The following is a 17,095-nucleotide window of genomic DNA, read 5'->3' as shown; positions in this document are numbered from 1 at the left end:
CTGTGAAATTCACAATTCACATCTTATATGTTCCATGTCAGTCTGAATCCCACTCAATAATAGAAAATCAATGACATAAAGCTAGATTCTGTTAAAAATATTGCAGAAAGACTTTAAAAACATAATACAGTAATAATAACAATAAGAAAGACTGTGTTTCTAGGGATTCCATCAAAAAAGTGGTAGGAGTTTTGAAATTTGGGTTTGTCGCCCTGTAATGATTTTGTGTTTCAAGTTCAGTTTTGACAGCTACATACCTCTTCCACTCCGACCGACAAACCTGAGGTCATTGAATCGGGCAACTTGGTTCTTCATGGCTGCGGTTGCGTTTCTCAGCTCAGCTGAGTAGTTTTCATCGTTGCCGGCCATCACCGTGACCAGGGTGCCATCTGGAACATCCCCCAGAGCCACGACCTAAACACCAGGCAAGGGACAAGGGCTGCCATCAGAATGATATCCCTACACATATCCATCCTCTCTGTAGTGATTGCTCTAAAGTTGTTTGTATATTAAATGATACTTTCTAGTTTGCAAAGGAATAGCAATCAGAAATTAAGCCAAACAGAAAAATTATTCATGGGACAATATCTTTTTAATCCCATTATGCATAACTAAATATTAACTTTCAAAAAATGAAACTTTTTGTAAATTTGCTTAAAGATGCTGCGTAAGATCAGACAGGACGGTTGGAACCGGACTGATCATAGCAAAGTCTTCGAGAAGCTATGCCCTCCCAGGAGTCCAATCATCTCTTCTTAATTCCTTACATTTGAGAAACAGAATGTCTTTGTACTTGCCCAGATCTCTGCTGGTGGGTATAACAGGCTTGCTTTAATATTTAGGTGTTTAAACTTATTTCTGGAAAAATTAAATTTGAAGTTTATTGCTGATAAATTTATTGCAGCTTAAGTGTTGATGATTCTTGAATGACTTCAACTGCCCCCTGCTCACTTCTACTATCTTGGGTTTCCCTAGCAGTTAAAATTTAAATTCTGGCAGGCAAGGAAGAAAATCCAAATGTTTGTTTATAATTAATGACAAAATCAACAGATCCAGAGAAGAGGGATGCCCACTCTTATGGGCCCCCATCATTTCAGGGGTGGATGTGGATTGCATTTTTATATCTGTGAGTCCCAGAGATGTGATAACCATGTCCAAAGAGAGGACATAATTTTTACAAAAATTTTTAGTAAATACCTATATATTTTAAGTCCTCTTTTGCTATATGCAAATAAGGCTACTATAGACTCACCTATATGACAACAAAGTCATGTTTCTCAAAATTCCCATCTGCACTGCCTACTTCGTCATTATCCCTTCCCCATGTCCTCCAGATGACTATTATTTTTACCCATCATGACTGGTTCAGCTCTTGGGTGCTAAGGAGTAGGGCAGAGAAAATGAACCAACTGGCTATGAGAGGGGAATGTACATCCAACCCCAACACTAGCATAACTGACTCCAGCGACAGTAGGTAGTCATTTCCTCATCTACTTCATCCAACCTGCACCGTCAAACAAGGTCCGGGGCTTTTATCTTTCTTTTTAATCCTTTCCATCTAATTGTTGAACATGTTTCCTATAAAGGGCATTTTAAAGCACTGCTATTTATCCCCCAAGCATCCTCTAATTAAGTATTTAGTTCCCATTATAAGTGTATTTTGTTGCCATTTAATGAAGAGCAGTAATATGACAATTCCCTTCTGTTTCAAAAACTTCATTGCAAAAATCTCCCTGATCAGTTATTTGCTTATTATTACCAATTTTTCCTAGTCCCACAAAATATGCTTGCTTTATTCTGCTCTTTTCAGGCTCTTGAAAATTTTCCCATTTTTTCACTATTTTCACTTCCTTCTGTAAAATTAGCTCACAGTGTTGAAATGCCCTTCGTGAACACATATTTTTACTTCCTCATCCACCTCTCCCTGTGATGACCCAGGCTTCTCTATTTTAATTCAGCAGTCAGTAAGTATACAGAGACTGGATCCGCTACATGGTTTTCAAACTGAATAAGTCATTGTCCGACCTGAATCTGTAAAGACGTCAAAATAAATAAATCTCGTTTTATAACTACCAAAATGTATTCTAAGTCACCTTCCTGCTATTGCTGTTCCTTTCCTAGCACTCACCGTCTGTACTTCTCTCATCTTTCCTACGCTATCCTCATGAGTAATTTGGCAAACTCCTGAGAGCTTTGCCAAGCAGAAACAAATATAGAATAAAATTATGATGATGGATAAATCATAAAAAGTTGTCAGTGTTGGAATTTAAGACAACTAAAAAATTAGGAGTTTAACACTCTCCTCTACCTTTTCTTTTAACACAGCAAGAATCAAAGTTATTTGGTTGCTCAAAGATCATTTGCTTGATTGTTTACTGATTTCTGGGGGATTTTTTTTGGGGGGGTGCAGGGGGCAAGGGCAATGTTAAGTCCAGAGAAATTCTACTAACAATTTATATCATCCAATTATTAATAAACATACTTAAGTCTAGGTCAAAAATTTTAAAACTCCCGTTTCTACTAATTTGATACAGATTTTGTCACTGACAGGCAATGTGAGAATGAAAACAGATCTAACTTCAACCAGAAAAAAGGAGCGACTGGAATGGAAAGCTATCAACAATAGGTAGAGAAGCACAAACATTTACGTTTTAACACAGACCAAACAAACAAGAAGAGACTTGCTGGTCAAAGATATCTCATATTTTATTTTACTTCTCTGTTTTTAAAGTGTTAGGAAGTTGGGCAAAGTATTAACCCTCCTATATACTGCACGGATCTCCCAATACTGCTGCCCTTTAGTTTGATCACGGTCCCACATGGCATTTTAAACCAACTCTGGGTTGGAATTACAGTAAGAATTCAGTTAGTTTAAATCCCTTGATTTTCCAGTGTTTCAAAGGAAAGCTCTGGAGTGGGACTTAGAATTCAGCTGAGATGGTATTGAAGGCATAGCTAGGGACGAAGATCTTACTGACAGGAACATTTCTTCTTTCTTTCTTATGAAAAGAATGCTGTACAAGCATCCAAGGCCTCTGGGCTTCCGGCTGAAGGCATTTTTAGTCTTTGGACTCCAGAGTACCAGGGCCTCAACAAATTGTACTATTATACTATTCCAAAATATATCCTAAGTCATGCAGACAGCTTTTGGGGCTGCTTCTGTAAACACTGGTTAACATGGAGCGAATTTAAGATTTTCTCTGTAGTAAAAGGATGTATTTTTCTTATGCTAAAATAAAGGTGTTCCATAGGAGAAGGGGGTGAGGATTGGGGGAGCGGGGAGGGGGGCAGGTTGGGATCCCGGATAAGCAGTAGGGTGATTTTAATCTATTTTAAAGGAAATCCAAAATTTAAAATCTTCCAGTATTTCCCAAGATGAAAGCACAGGATTTTCACAGAGAATTTCAGAAGAGTCTTATAGAACTTAAATGCTCTTTTCATCATTATCATCAGACTCGATCATTGTTTGACATTTTTTCCTCCTTATTACAGAGAATATAATAATTTTTTACTAACTTCTTTGAGAGATTGTCTGAGGCTAATTTAAAATTCAAATTTTAAAAAAGTAATTTCTGTAGAAATGGCTTGGGTTGTGGGTGGGTGGACAGATAAGTCAGAAAGTGGAGCCAGGGACTCACAGTAAATTAGTTTGGGAGGGAGTCACGTTTTGAAGTTTAGCTTGCTTTGATCCCTTACCTTTGTGTTTACTCTCTCACTGAAAATTTTTGTCTTTTCTTTCAGTTATGCAAGGAGCCTTCGAGGAGGCCTCTCTTTATGGAGACTGGGGTGGTGACATATTAATCAAGTGATCTGATTTCTCTGCTGTCCTTTCCTTTTCTCCCAAAGTTCTCAAGACCCCCTTAAACTTTTTTCAGGAGATCTACACCTTGACCTTTTAGCAGCCTATCACTCAACAAAAGACATTAAGATAAGAAATAAAAGTCAACTGTAAAAAGTTAAAAGCAAAAATTTTAAATTTTAAATTTAAAAATGTTAAATGACCATTAAGATTTCTGCTAAATGGAATTCCCTGATGGCTCATAAAAGCAATTTAACTGATTTTTTGTTCTTTTGGAAAAAAATAAATTTACTTCCTCTCATCCAATGGCTTTAGAAATGACATAGCATCATCTCCTAAGGATTCTTTATTAACATTTGATGTCTGATGTATTTGGGTACAGGTTCCCTGGCAGAGGAGGGAGGACCCAGAAGAAACCCTGATCCCCCCCCCCCCCTCCAAGGAAGTCACAGAGCCCTTAGAGTCCACCCTCTTAGCATGCCAGGGGACTCTTTGGGGTGTTATCAGCGTAGCTTCTTCCCTTTGCTCTTATTTGAAAGTGACCTCAGGGCCCAACCCCTTGGGGTGCCTCTCAATGAGGGTGAGCCAAGGAGATTTGTCCACTGTCTGTGTAAAGGGATCAGGATGATTTAAAGTCAAAGTGAGCCTCCAAACCCAAATCTAGATAAACAGAGGAATGGAAGGGAAAGAGACAAGTGGCTGGCTCCCCACTACACCCCCATCCTCATTTCCACTCACCACAAAAAAAAAACTGCTTTCAGAAAACCGAGTGGAAAAGGAAGCAGTTCTACAGATATAGCCCATTACAAATTTGTTTGTTTTGTTTTAGAAATCACAATCTAAGTTTGGAAGGTGTATAAAGCTTAAAAACAAAGAACTAGGACAATAATTTTTTAAGTGAATATTATTCACTGTAATTAGATCAAGACCCAGCCGAAAAGCCTGGAAATATAAAATGCTGACATTAAATTAATTGCCCCTTAAAGGGCAATTTTACCAGATTAAGGGGGAAAAAAAAGTAGCTGATCTTAACAGCTCGAATCTCCCTTAGCCCTTTAAATGAATGGGAAATGATTGCACTGATTGTACTAAAAAGCTGCCCCTTCCTAAACCCACCCAAGACAGAAGGACAGAATCCCCACCGCAGCAATTAAACTTCTATTGCTTGCTGCCAGGGTAGTAAGAGAGGTTGTTTAAAAAACGCCCTGGGTTGTTTATATATCCCCGTCGAAGGCCAAGGTTTTTAAAGGCAGTTCAAAGCTAAGGAAAGAAAGACCGGGGTGAAAAGTGAACGAAGATCTCTAGGGCTGCTCAGCTGAAATTTGCCGGCTCCACGCCGCCCCCTCCTCAAATAGAAATGCGGCCACCTCCAGGCTAACGGAAGACAATCTTGTCACCTTTCGCTGCCCCGGGCTTAATCTAGGTGAGCCGGAGATAACGTCCAGGAGGGTTCCGGGAAAAGAAACAGGATTCCCTACTTGCTGCCTCTGGCAGGAGCAGGTTAGAAGCTCACAAAAACTCTACAGAAAACTTTCACAAACTTAACTACGCCTGCCGTGGACTTTGGACATGCTAATTCCTATAGGGTGTTAAAGAAGGAGAGAGGGGAAAAAAAAAACTAACAGTTTCAGTTTCCCTTGTCAGTTTATTTTCACTGACCCGAAGATATAAAAGGATCTCTATTTTATTTCCTGATGCTTTCATCTGGGCAGGCGAAATGGTTTGGGTGTCAAACCAGAGGTTGGAGGGGGGAAGCAGCAGGGAAGCAGGCGGGCTTGTCCCTGCTTGGTCATAACTTTTCCTACTTTTTTCATAGATAAGGAAGGACTCCTGCCAGGGAGCTCCCTGAGGCCCTTGAGTAGATGATATCTTTGGGGGCATTCTGGTTTTGTTTTGTTTTGTTTTGTTTCAGCCCTCCCCAGAGGCAGCCCGGCTGGCCGAGGCGGGTATCTCACGAGGGTCGCCCCAGCAACTCAAGCATCTCCCGCATCCCGAGTGCAGGGGGCCGCACCACGGGCCGCGAGGGGCAGCGCCGGCCCCTTCCAAGAACCCGGCCCCACCCGCCTGGCCGCTGCCCGCCCCCGATCGTCCCCGGCCTGGCCTCGGACTGCCTCCGCCTGCCCATCCCGCCAACCCCTCCGGACCCAGTACCTTGAAGGCGATGGGCAGGGTCTTGTTGCAGCGCCAGTGCGTGGGCAGCACGGAACAGAGGAAGTTGGGGCTGTCGGTGCGCACCAGCTCGCCGGGGTGGTCGGCCAGCACCTCCACCATGCTGCGGTCGCCGCTCCTCAGCTTGCCGGCCAGGGCGGCGCCGGCGTCCGGGGCGCCCAGCGGCAGCGGCTCGCTCATCTTGCCCGGGCTCAGCGCGGTGGAAGGCGGCGTGAAGCGGCGGCTCGTGCTGGCATCTACGGGGATACGCATCACAACAAGCCGATTGAGTAAGGACCCTGCAAACAGCTCCTAGCGGAAGGCAACAGGGACGCGGATCTTCAGCAAGCAGCTCTCGGGAGACCAACATACAAGTTCAGGGGCCTTTATTGCCGCAGGGGGCTGGGGAAAGGGGGGGTGGGGGGTGGACTAAGATAGTAACAGTCCGGGAGGGAAAAAGTTCCGATTATGCCGATCAGCTTCAGACCCAGGCCCAGCTCTAATAACCAACGGCTTAGTGCATTAAGAAGTGGGAGACCATACTCCAAAGCCAAGCTCCAAGGGAGACTCTCTTCGTCTGTGTCTTGCTTTGAAGAGTTTAAGTTCAGCCTCTGACTGTTTCAAGTTCAGCCTTTGACTGTTCTACAAGTTCCCGGAGGCAAAGTTCCCATACACTTCCTAAAATATTTATACGGAGAGAGTAAGGACCAGCAAATACATAGATTGGAAGTCCCAGTAATTCATCGTCTGTCAGTTTTTTACCAGGTGATTGTTTTTTCTAAAGTCCCCACGAAACACAAAATACACGAGTGTCTTCCAGACACAGTGTCACTTTGATCGTGCAAAACCGGCTCCGGTCCTCAAAAGCAAAAGCCGCGACTTCCTACTAAGTTATGTGCACGTATATATAAATATATACATATACTCTACTTCATAAAATATTTACAATACAATCTGTAGAGAATTTAAACACAACAGAAATCCATTAATGTTCGCTGCAGATTTTTTTTTTTTAAGTAGCCTTGAAAGTCAGCTTCCGTAGTTGGAGTAGGGCTGGGCTAGAAGTACCTGTCATGTTCTCTCAATAAATTCTGACAAAATGCTCAGTGCAGAAAATTCAGCTTTTCAAAGATCTTGCTCTAATCTTAAAAAAATCTTAAAAAAAAAAAATGTCCAAGTCGATGACACTCAGGGTTTGGGGAATGTTGGTTAAGCTTGTGGCTTCTCCTGCGGTTTGGTGGGCGTTCAGCCGCAGCCAAGCCACACGCACGCAGACACCGCACTCCTCGGAAGCCAGCCCCTGTCTACATGGCTCGGTGAGTCAGCCCGACTTGGGCAAGAGCGAGGCGATCTTCCTCAAACGTCGCCCCAGCCCAGGCAGGTTAACCGCCCAGACGCACAGATATTTCGGAGCACCGCAGAACCGCAGGAAGGTGGAGCTGGCCTTACGCGGACGGCTCCGCGGCGTAAATCCCGGGCGGCTCGGGCGGGCTCAAGCACGCACACTCTCACGCACCCAGCCACGCACACGCAACTTCACGGCTCGCCTGGAAGCACAGGGCACTTTCTTCCGCAGTTGTCAAAGGAAACAACCGGGGAAAAGTTGACGGCCAGGAAGGAACTTCAAACATCCAGCCAAGAAGCCAGTTCATTCAAAAGTAAGAAGAAGAAATCGAAGCTCCAACGCAGGCCAAGGAGAAGAAGCAGAGGTTGACTTTGTTCTGGTGTCCCCAGGAGTCCTGGGAGGAGGTGCCTGGCGGCGCAGGCCGGGCAGCGTGGTGCCCTGGCTGGGTCCGGCCGCAGGGCGCCCGTCCCGCCCGAGCCCGCTGGCTCTATGAATGAGAGTGCCTGGAAATGAACGTGCTTTTACTGTAAGCCCGGCCGAGGAATTCCATTCCCTCAGCTCGTTTGCATAGGGGCGGCCGCCGGCCAATCACAGGCCTTTCCGGTATCAGCCAGGGCGCGGCTCGCGGCCGCCGGCTCCTGGAATTGGCTCGCGCGCCCCCGCCGCGCGCTACTGTACGCAGCCCCAGGCCGGGAGTCCGCGGCCGCCCCGCACCTCGCGCCTCCGGCGCCTCCCGCACCCGCGCGCACACAGGCACAAGCACACTCCCACACGCTCGCCTGAGGCCCCGCCCCGGTGCGGGCCAGGCCCTGCGGCTTTGCCAAGACGCAGAGTTGCGCGGCTGCCACCGCCTCTGGGCTGCAGAGTGTTGAGGTGTCAAAGGCGGCCGCGACCCAGGCGACCAAAGAGGAGAGGGAAAAGGAGGCCCGGCCGGCCCGGGAGGACCCGGCCCAGGCGCCGCGCCCGCAGCGGCCCTAGACCAGGAACAGCCGGAGGGAGGCACACGCCGCGGCCGCCGGGAGGCTCCCCAGACCTGGGCCGCAGCCCTGACAGCTCGGCCTTGGGCCTGCGCGGCCGTCCACGGCGGGCCCCTCCGCGGCCCGGGCTTGGGAGGGTGGGATCCGGCCGCAAGGGGAGCTGCGGGCCCCGGGGAAGCGGCCGGAGAGCGGGCCGCGCGCCCTCACGGCTCCGGGCGTAGCTGCGGCGAAGTAGCACTGATTCATTTAATGAGGCCGTTCGGGTCTCCACGACATGGGTTTTTAGTTTTCTTTCTTTGGTTTGTTTTCTTTAATGGGCGTTTTTCGCTGCGCGCCTCCCTCTGCCTGAGTGTGCTTAGCGGCGAGCAAAGAAAAGACGGAAAAGAGCGAGCGACCCGGGGAAAAGTTAGTAGCATCCGCTCGGCTCGCTCTTTTCCTCGGAGCGTCGGTTCCCTCTGTGCCCTGGCTCTGCCTGCGTCAGGCCGGGGCCACCCCAGGTCGCCTGAGCCCCGCACCCACTCGCGTCTCGGCTCCCCGGAAACGGGCCCCGGTATTCATCCCTCCCCGGCTTTGGGCGCGGGCGGCAACTTCCCCCTGCGCCGGTCCCCGCGACGCCGCGGGCATTTGCGCGGAGCTTAGGCGGGCCCCGCCCCCCGCCCGCTGACCCCCACCACCACCGCCACCACGTGGAGCTCGTCACACCCCCACCGCAGGGCCTTGCGCTCTGCTCCCACGCGCGGCCCCTTTACTGCGGTCCTCTCCTCCCCTCCACCGTGGGCGCGCGGCTGGGGAGTCCAGGGAGGGGCTGTCACCGCGCAGGGACTCTCCGCCGCTGGGACCCGACCGAGAAGGGGCCGTGGCTGGCGGCGCGGAGGCCTTTCTCGGGAGCCGGGGCCCCTTCCCTCACCCTAGGCCCAGCAGGCGCCAGGAGGGCTTCGCGGAGCGGGGGAGGCACTTCGGGCCGCGGGCCGCGGCGGACGCCAGGGGGCAGCAGGCGCCCTCGCTGGCCGGCGCCGCGGCCGGGAACGCCCCCGGCGGCGCGAGGCTCAGCATTGCCTCCTCGCCACTTTCGGGTGACTATTGTAAGAAGTTGAGTTTGGGGAGAGTGGAAGGGAAACGGCTGCCGGAGCCAGCCCTAGCGGCCACGGCCCCCTTCCGCGGCCTAAGCGTCGCAGCTCGGAGCTGACGGTGCGGCCGGGCCCGCCGGGAATACTGTCCCAGCTCGGGCGGAGGACCGACCGGAGTTGGGGTCTCTTCCCGAAGCCCCTTTGCCGGGACACCGCTGTCGACCCACCCCAGGGCTGTGGGGGTTGCAGGCACCCGGGGCAAAGACGCGGCTTGGGCTCCCTCCCACCTTCTGCTCTTCAACCCGATGGGACCCGTCCCCTCTCTTCTCTGGATTAGAAAATTTCGGGACATTCCCAGCACCCAGCTGCATTTTATTTGTTTTAATGGGCCTGGGGTTTCGGGGAGAAAATTTTTGTCTTCTTTGTAATGATTTTGAAGAAGCCCATTTCAGGTTTAAAGACTCCAAATGTCTGCTTTCTAACCCTCCACCTTGGCCAATTGATTCCAATTATTTTCCGAATATTGCCAAACCTCTACAGTTGCCACCCTCTGCCCGGGGCCGCTTCCTCTGTCTGGGCTCTGACGCTGCGCGCTGCAGAGGCGAGTTCGCGGCGACTGAAACCTTCTGGGTTCAAATGCATTTCCCTGAAGAGCTGTCCGAGGGATTCTGGGGACCTCTGCCAAGCGCATTCCCAGGGACCCCCGAGTTGGGGAGGGGCACGGGACTGTGGCGGAGGCAAAACTGGGCTTTGACCAGGGGGAAAATAGCGGACTTGGGTATTCACCCCTCGGAAAGCAGGTTGGAGAAGGCTCCCGCCTTTTGCTGAAAAGCCCTAAATCCTGTGAGGGACTGCGGGTGCCAAGTTCCTCCTTGATGAGAAAAGTCAGTTACAGCCGTAGATGCACCCAGTATGGCCTTTTCAAGGACAGTGCGGGTGGGCGCTGCGCAGCCAGGAGTTTCAGCCGTTAAATCGCGAGTTCGGGCCAGTACAAGTATGATAAAAGCAGCGAAAGCTTTTACTCATTTATTCTATATCTGGCCGCCGGGCATTTGAGCTGCCCGGGATCCGCGCGGGTTGTAAAACTGCGCTGCGCGGTGCACATTTGAAAGCCAGAAAGAAACAAAAAACCCACTGCCCCACTGCCTGGGGCTCGAGTAAGGGTGCCAGACATCTCTTAGTCTGAAGGGCTTTCAACCGAGCCACTGTACGAAACCGGGAATTTCTTTGCACCAAGAGCGCGCATTTCCGCGGCAATATAGAAATTTCCTTCCTCTGCCTCTGCCTCTCCAAGAGAAAATGAAAAGGAAACATTACCACATTCATTCCTGCCAGTGTTCTCTTGGAATAGTACTGAAATTTACCTTTGTCGTAATAAAATAAAGAATTTTGACAAGGAAGCGATTATGCTGTGCTGATGCTGTCTGGCAGATACAAATTTGCTGCAGGGGAAGAATTTAAGAAAAGCTTAGGACTGGAAGAAAATGTAAATTGCCACAGGGAATTAAAAAGGTAGTATTTGGTCGGTTGGAAGAAAAATAACAATTTCACTGGAAAATAGAAGTTATTAGCATTTTTCTTCTTTAGGTAAGTAACTATATAGGAGTTCTCAGAAAATGTCTAAATATTTTACATTTCAAATTTCAAAACCCTCTCAAAAATAAATTCTTGTTCAAAATCTTCTCAAAAATAAAACGTGCATTTAGGTGGAGTTAGAATCTCAACTGTTTTCTTCATTCAATATTCTCCGTTTGTGAGAATTATGAAGAATATTTCTTAAAAATATCTTTATTTTTGATGATCATTTAAAATTTTAAAAAACAGGAAACGTATTTTGCTAGTGACACTGGACCAAATTGCTGCACATCAGAGGTAAGAAAACTTTTGATCAGTAACATGTTAATGTGTGTACAAATCACCTGCGGTACACACTGTCCAGTTCTAAACACTGGAATTTCATTAAAGTTTTTCTCTGAAGTGGTTTTGAGATTATTTTGCTTTCAAAAACTGATTACTCCAGGGACTAGATCCCTTATTCTTCTAAGACGAGACGTCCTTTCTCTACACTAATGTTTCTAGGGGTGCTATGGTTTGTGGTAATCATTTCATTCCCACTTCCTAGAGCAGCTGTGTATGTCACAAGTAGCAAATTGAGAAAAAAAAAATTTTAATCTTTTTTTAAATTTAGGGATGCTTAGTGAACATTTTATCCTCATAAAGATTTTGCATTACCACTGCTAAAACAAAAGGTAATAAACTGAGTAATAACAGATGGAAGCCAAGCTCTGTTTTCTTAAAACAAATTTTAGAGTCTATAGAGTCATTTAATAACATCAGAATGCACCTGTAGTAAATGCTGTAGAACTGAAGGTATCACTTAAGGTTTCATTGGAATGTTTTATATGGTGTGGCATATACAGTGGGGAGAACTGCTTTTAAGTATTTTTGAATCAGCAAAAAAAAAAAACAAGTCTTACATATTTGGATAATTTATATCATAGATTATATATCCACACATGTAAAATCATTTTTATAAATACACACGTGCATATTTATAATTTGGAATTTAACATACCATGAATGTCTCTAGAAGAATTCATTCCATGTATGCATTCTGAAACAAACAGAAATGGGAGAAATAAAAATAACTGTGTGAACACATCAACAGCCAACATTAAATGTACTGAGAGGTGACGGATTTTCATTCTAATTGCAATAGATGCATTTAAAAACAAAATCACCCCCTCCCCCTCATTTTTTTTTTTGCTAGCTTATTGTTTTTCAGAATTTTTAACACTGGTGATTTTCATAGCACATAGTCCAGCTTCATCACAAAAAATAACTTAAAACATTAGTAAAAATCATCAAACAAAAATTGAACTGTTAATATGTGCACATGGTTAAATGTGCTGTCAAACAATGTACACCATTGCTACCTAATACTGAATCTTTTGTAGAATTACTGCTTTTAAACTCTATATGTGATGCAAATGTGATTTATTTAATGGATATTTAAAAATACATTTGGAAGGCATAGGAATTAATCAGAATTCAAGCTGAAATTAAAGCAAAACCCTAACAATGCAAAAAAAAATTAAAAATCTGTAATACAGCAAAAGCTGCATACAAGAAATAAAAATATGATTATTCTTTAAAGGCATGAAAAGAATCAATTTGGAATAAATTTTCAAAAAGAAAAAAAAAACTGATAGTTAAACATTATGATCACTTACTTTTCCACCAATGATAAGGCATTTTAGAAATGTTCTCCCGTCGCTTGCTTTCCTTTCTGTTCCTATGCTAGGAGGACACCAATTCCACTACCTTCCTTAGATACTTAAAATGGAACTTCTCATTCTTGAAATAACAGGTGCTATAAATTATTATTGGAGATGATTATGTCCATATAGTAATTTCCAAATATGAATGCTTTCATATTTGGGATATTTTCTATGTTCCATTGCATGTATAGCACTAGGCAAATTCATTAAGTAAAAATATGAAGTCGTTTCTGTCTTAAATATCTATGTAGAGTGTTGTGAATTTGAAATTGCTCTGTCAACCTTGTATATTAAAAATGGTTACCATGGAATGTGCAACATGAAAAAAATGCCATTTTTCGATGGCTTAAGATTTCAGCATTTCAAATACTGCACACCTGAATCTTTCAAATCTACTCCACATTATTAGTATAGTATGCCTTTTTTTTTTAATCTTAAAAAATAAGAAAAGAGGTAAATATTTCAGACTTCCGGATATTTAAATAGGCAGGAGAACAAGATTTGCAACTCCTCAGTTTTATACTTTTTACCAAAGCAAAACAAGCAACTAAAATAATAAGGGGTTCTGAAGGACTGCCCTATGATGAAAGATTAAAGGAATTAAATGTGGGTAGTCATGAAGGAGCATCCTAAAAAGAACAAGTTTGTGCATTACGAGTACATAAAATGACTCCATAAAGATTATCTTTTAAAAAAAGGGCAGGGAAAGAACTGTTGGCGCTAGTTACGAATGATAAGGTAAGAAATCACAGATGCACCCTGAAGTTAGGTGAGTTCAGTTTTAATAGGAAAAAAATCGGGAACAATGCTATTGACTAGGCAAGTTCATTAGAACTTGCACTAAAGAGACCCGGCAGAACCAGCTACCCTGGAAATTCTCTGAGACCCTGAGAAAATCCCTTTCATGTTTGAGGCTGAGAATAGGAGGAACAGTGCAGAAAGCAAGGGCTTCAGCTACATTCCCTGTAGTTCAAAGATTCTGAGAGCAAAGCAAAGATTTTTTGACCCCAGCAAGTGTGAATCCGGCACTCCACTCTTGCCTTCTTTACACACACATGCATATCCGCACACGCATATATACACACACAACACATATCCATATCTGCACACATACATGCATATCTGCGAACACACACACGGTGAGCTATGTTTCCATTTTACCACAACTATATACTTTTATGAGTATTCTTTGTAGAGTTCTGAAAAATTAACTCTCGTCCCATTTATCACTTTTATCCTCTCCTGCCTCAGTCTCCATTAGAAAGTATTCCTGAAATTCTTCACCCGGCCAAACTCAAATATTTTAGGAGTCGTGTCCTGAAGTCATTTCTTGTTGTCCAGAGACTTTGAAGTCAAGGTCCATTTGGCCGAGAAGCTTTTACCTTCATAATAAAAATAAAACTACTTTCTAGTCTTTTCATGCCTTTACTTCTTCAAAATAGCATCTTTTTTTTACTTTCCCAGGTATGAAGTACTTAATTTTTTTCCCTTGAACATTCCCCTGGTGCTTTCTATGTACCAGGTAAGATGCTAGGCTTGGTGGCAACAAAGAACAGACAGATGAGGGAAAGGAGTTTTATAGCTGCTCACAGATGCATGTGAGGGTCTTGGGGGGCAGCACCAAATGGTGGGCTCAGGAAAATCTTTGGTCATAATAGAAGCGATAATTTGATTTGACTTTTGGGGATTGGGTAGATTTTTACCAGGTGGCTGGGAGGGTTGGAAAAGAGTTTAGGGAGCTGAGGTATGGGTTGGGGGAAAGCACTCCAGGCAGAAGGACCAGCAACAGCGAAGTGTGAATTGTGAAAGGACCAGTGAGTTGGTTCTGCTGTAGCTGGGGGTAGGTTTGAGGCCAGGTTGGGAGTGACAGTTCACAGATGACTCAAGGTTGGAAGACCCGGGTGTAGACACCACCACAGGAAGCTGATATGCCCTACACCAAATGTGGACTTCAACAAGAAATCAAAGGGTTCTATCAAAGTCTTGAAAACCAAGGAGTAACGTGATTGGTGGGTTGACTGAACACCTTGCAGGTGTGGCCATGGCTTTCTTCATCTTTGAATTCCCTAGGCAGCGCTTTGTGAACTGAACACATATCCAAATCCCTTGAGGAGCTCAGGAATTGCAGATTCTGTTTCAGTAGATCTGGGATGGGGCTGAAGAGTCTGCATTTCCAATAAGCTTCCCAGGATGCCAAAGCTGCTGGCTCAAGGACCACTCTCAGAATTGGCAAGGCCTAAGTATATTGCACGGTATCTGGCAAAAATCATGCCCAGCACACACTAGATTGCAGTGTTTGGAAGGTTTTCATAAACAATATTGCAAAATGTTAACTGACACCAATGCTATCTCTGATTGGACTTTTTAAATTGTGATAATAGACGTTATCTTTGATCAAGGGCTCCCACCATCAGGCTTCGCGCTAAGTGCTTTACGTACATCATCCCATTTAACCCTCAACCACATGCAGTCTGTAATTATTGCCTTCACTTTACAGGTGAGGACCCTGAGATTGTGATTGGCCCAATTTGAACCCATGTGGTTTGCCTCCCAAGCGGCCAGTCTTAAGCTGCCAGCTAACCACATGGCAAGATGGTTCATCCTGTTCCAATATTATCAGCTGGGTTTCATGACCAGATCTTCACCAGTGATTTCAGAACCACATGGACTTTCTTTATTATTCTAGAACAGCGTCACCCAATAGAAATATATTGTGAGCCATAGAGGTCATTTTAAAGGAAAGACAAACAGGTGAAATTGATAATATACTTTAGCCCAATATGTCCAAAGCATTAGCATTTCAACAGGTCATAAAAATTATTAATGAGATATCTTACTTTTTTTTGTTCTAAGTCTTTTGAGACACTGTGCATGTTTTACACTTACAGCACATTTCAATCCACTCTAGCCGTGTTTCACAGTGTTCCAAACACTGTGTTTGTGTGTTTGGAATGTCTGTTCCAAACACAGGTTACACTGAATGGTTTACTCCAGTGGGCCTTGTTTTTAATCTGCTATTAGTGAAAGCCATTAAGTAGTACATCTTTCTCAACTCATTTATATTTATTTTTTCTCTCGGAGCAGTCCTGAAGCAAAATCCAGAATTTTTCTAATGGCATCCCTTGATTGACTCAGAGGCAGAAAGACACACATGCACAGCAAGAACAACTGAACTGCAAAAGCTTGCTAACTGCTGTCAACACCACTAATGCATTTGCACAGCCACACGTGAGCCACAAGTTAATCTCATGCATTGTTCATTTCCACTTAACACTTACCAGCCACTGATGGCTCAGCCTATACAATTGTGTTTTCTTTGATCTCTGAAACCGTATTATAAAATATTATAAAATATGTAAAGATATTATGAAATATTATAGAAGAATCTCTTGCCCCTTTCTTTTCCAACAAAGCCAGTTTTCTATGAAATTCATTCTTTCACAATGTGGACCAGAATAAGAGGCAGGATAGGCCATGATTTTAAAATAGGATTGCAAAGTGGTAAAACCATACTCACCCTTAAATAGGAATTACTATAAACAGACTTATTTTGAAATGTAATTTTTCAGAAACTACTTAATACATCACTTTGCTAGCCATCTTTCAGTTATAATATGGTAATAGCTCAAATTGGTAAGGCAACTTATGGTCAAAATTATGGAGCAGACCTTCTCTCTTTTTTCCAGTCTTTGGAAGAAATAATCTTTGAAGGTCAGAGCATTTGCTGTTAGGCAGACACACTGAGTGTTAATGGTTGAATTGTGTCCCCCATAAAAGACATGTTCAAGTCCTAACCCCCAATCTTGTGAATGTAACTTATTTGGAAATAAGGTCTATGAAGAGGAGAATAAAATGAAGCCACACTGGATTAAGGTGGGACCCTAATCCAATACAGCTGGTGTCCTTATAAGGAGAGGAAATTTGGACCCAGACACAGACAGATGCGGGGAGAAGGCCCTGTGAAGATGGAGGAGGGGAAAGTTGGAGAGATGCATCTACAAGCCAAGGAACACCAAGGGTGGCCAGCAAACATGAGAAGCTGGAAACTGCAAGGAGGGATCCTCCCTTGTAGGTTTCAGTAGAAGCTCAGCCCTGTTGACACCTTGGTTTTGGCCTTCAAGCCTCCAGAACCATGAGATGATATGTCTCTTTTGTTTTAAGCCACCTGATTTGTGGAACTTTTTAGGGCAGCCCTAGGACACTAAGTCTCCTGATTTCCATCCTTCAGCCCTATGGCTGAGTGCAGAGTCCAAGGAACGACATGTGGATGCTAGAAGGGGAGTGGGTCCTCCCCACATCGCTTTTGGCTCCGTTAGTCATATACAGAAGGTATGGTTTAAGTGGTAGGCCGAGATGCTACTCTCTCCAGATGAAACCAGTCTCCTCTTTCAGTGATATTCCTTAGCTAAGCAATATCAGAAACTACCCAAGCATCAAGGAGCATCTCCAAGCTCACTGCTTCTGAGGAACAGGGATGT

The 17,095-nt window shown here is 44.9% G+C and overlaps 1 protein-coding gene across 6 annotated transcripts in view; it reads right to left on the bottom strand.

Moving 5' to 3' along the window:
* RUNX1 (RUNX family transcription factor 1) overlaps positions 1–17,095 on the bottom strand; it is a 243,084-nt gene that overhangs the window by 85,040 nt on the left and 140,949 nt on the right. For 4 of the 6 annotated variants that reach the window (XM_037831861.1, XM_037831888.1, XM_037831906.1 and 1 more), the window contains 3 exons: positions 11,912–11,950; positions 5,951–6,204; positions 258–414 (listed from right to left, as the gene is read on the bottom strand). In XM_037831861.1, coding sequence (XP_037687789.1) covers positions 258–414; positions 5,951–6,204; positions 11,912–11,950 — 450 coding nt within the window. The remainder of the gene's footprint in view (positions 1–257; positions 415–5,950; positions 6,205–11,911; positions 11,951–17,095) is intronic. The other 2 variants (XM_037831878.1, XM_037831898.1) reach the window with 1 other exon arrangement.

The sequence above is a fragment of the Choloepus didactylus genome, chromosome 1, assembly GCF_015220235.1.
Source record: "Choloepus didactylus isolate mChoDid1 chromosome 1, mChoDid1.pri, whole genome shotgun sequence".
Taxonomy (NCBI): Eukaryota; Metazoa; Chordata; class Mammalia; order Pilosa; family Megalonychidae; genus Choloepus; species Choloepus didactylus.
The sequence above is the reverse complement of the archived record's forward strand: the minus strand, read 5'-3'. Positions and strand labels throughout refer to the sequence as shown.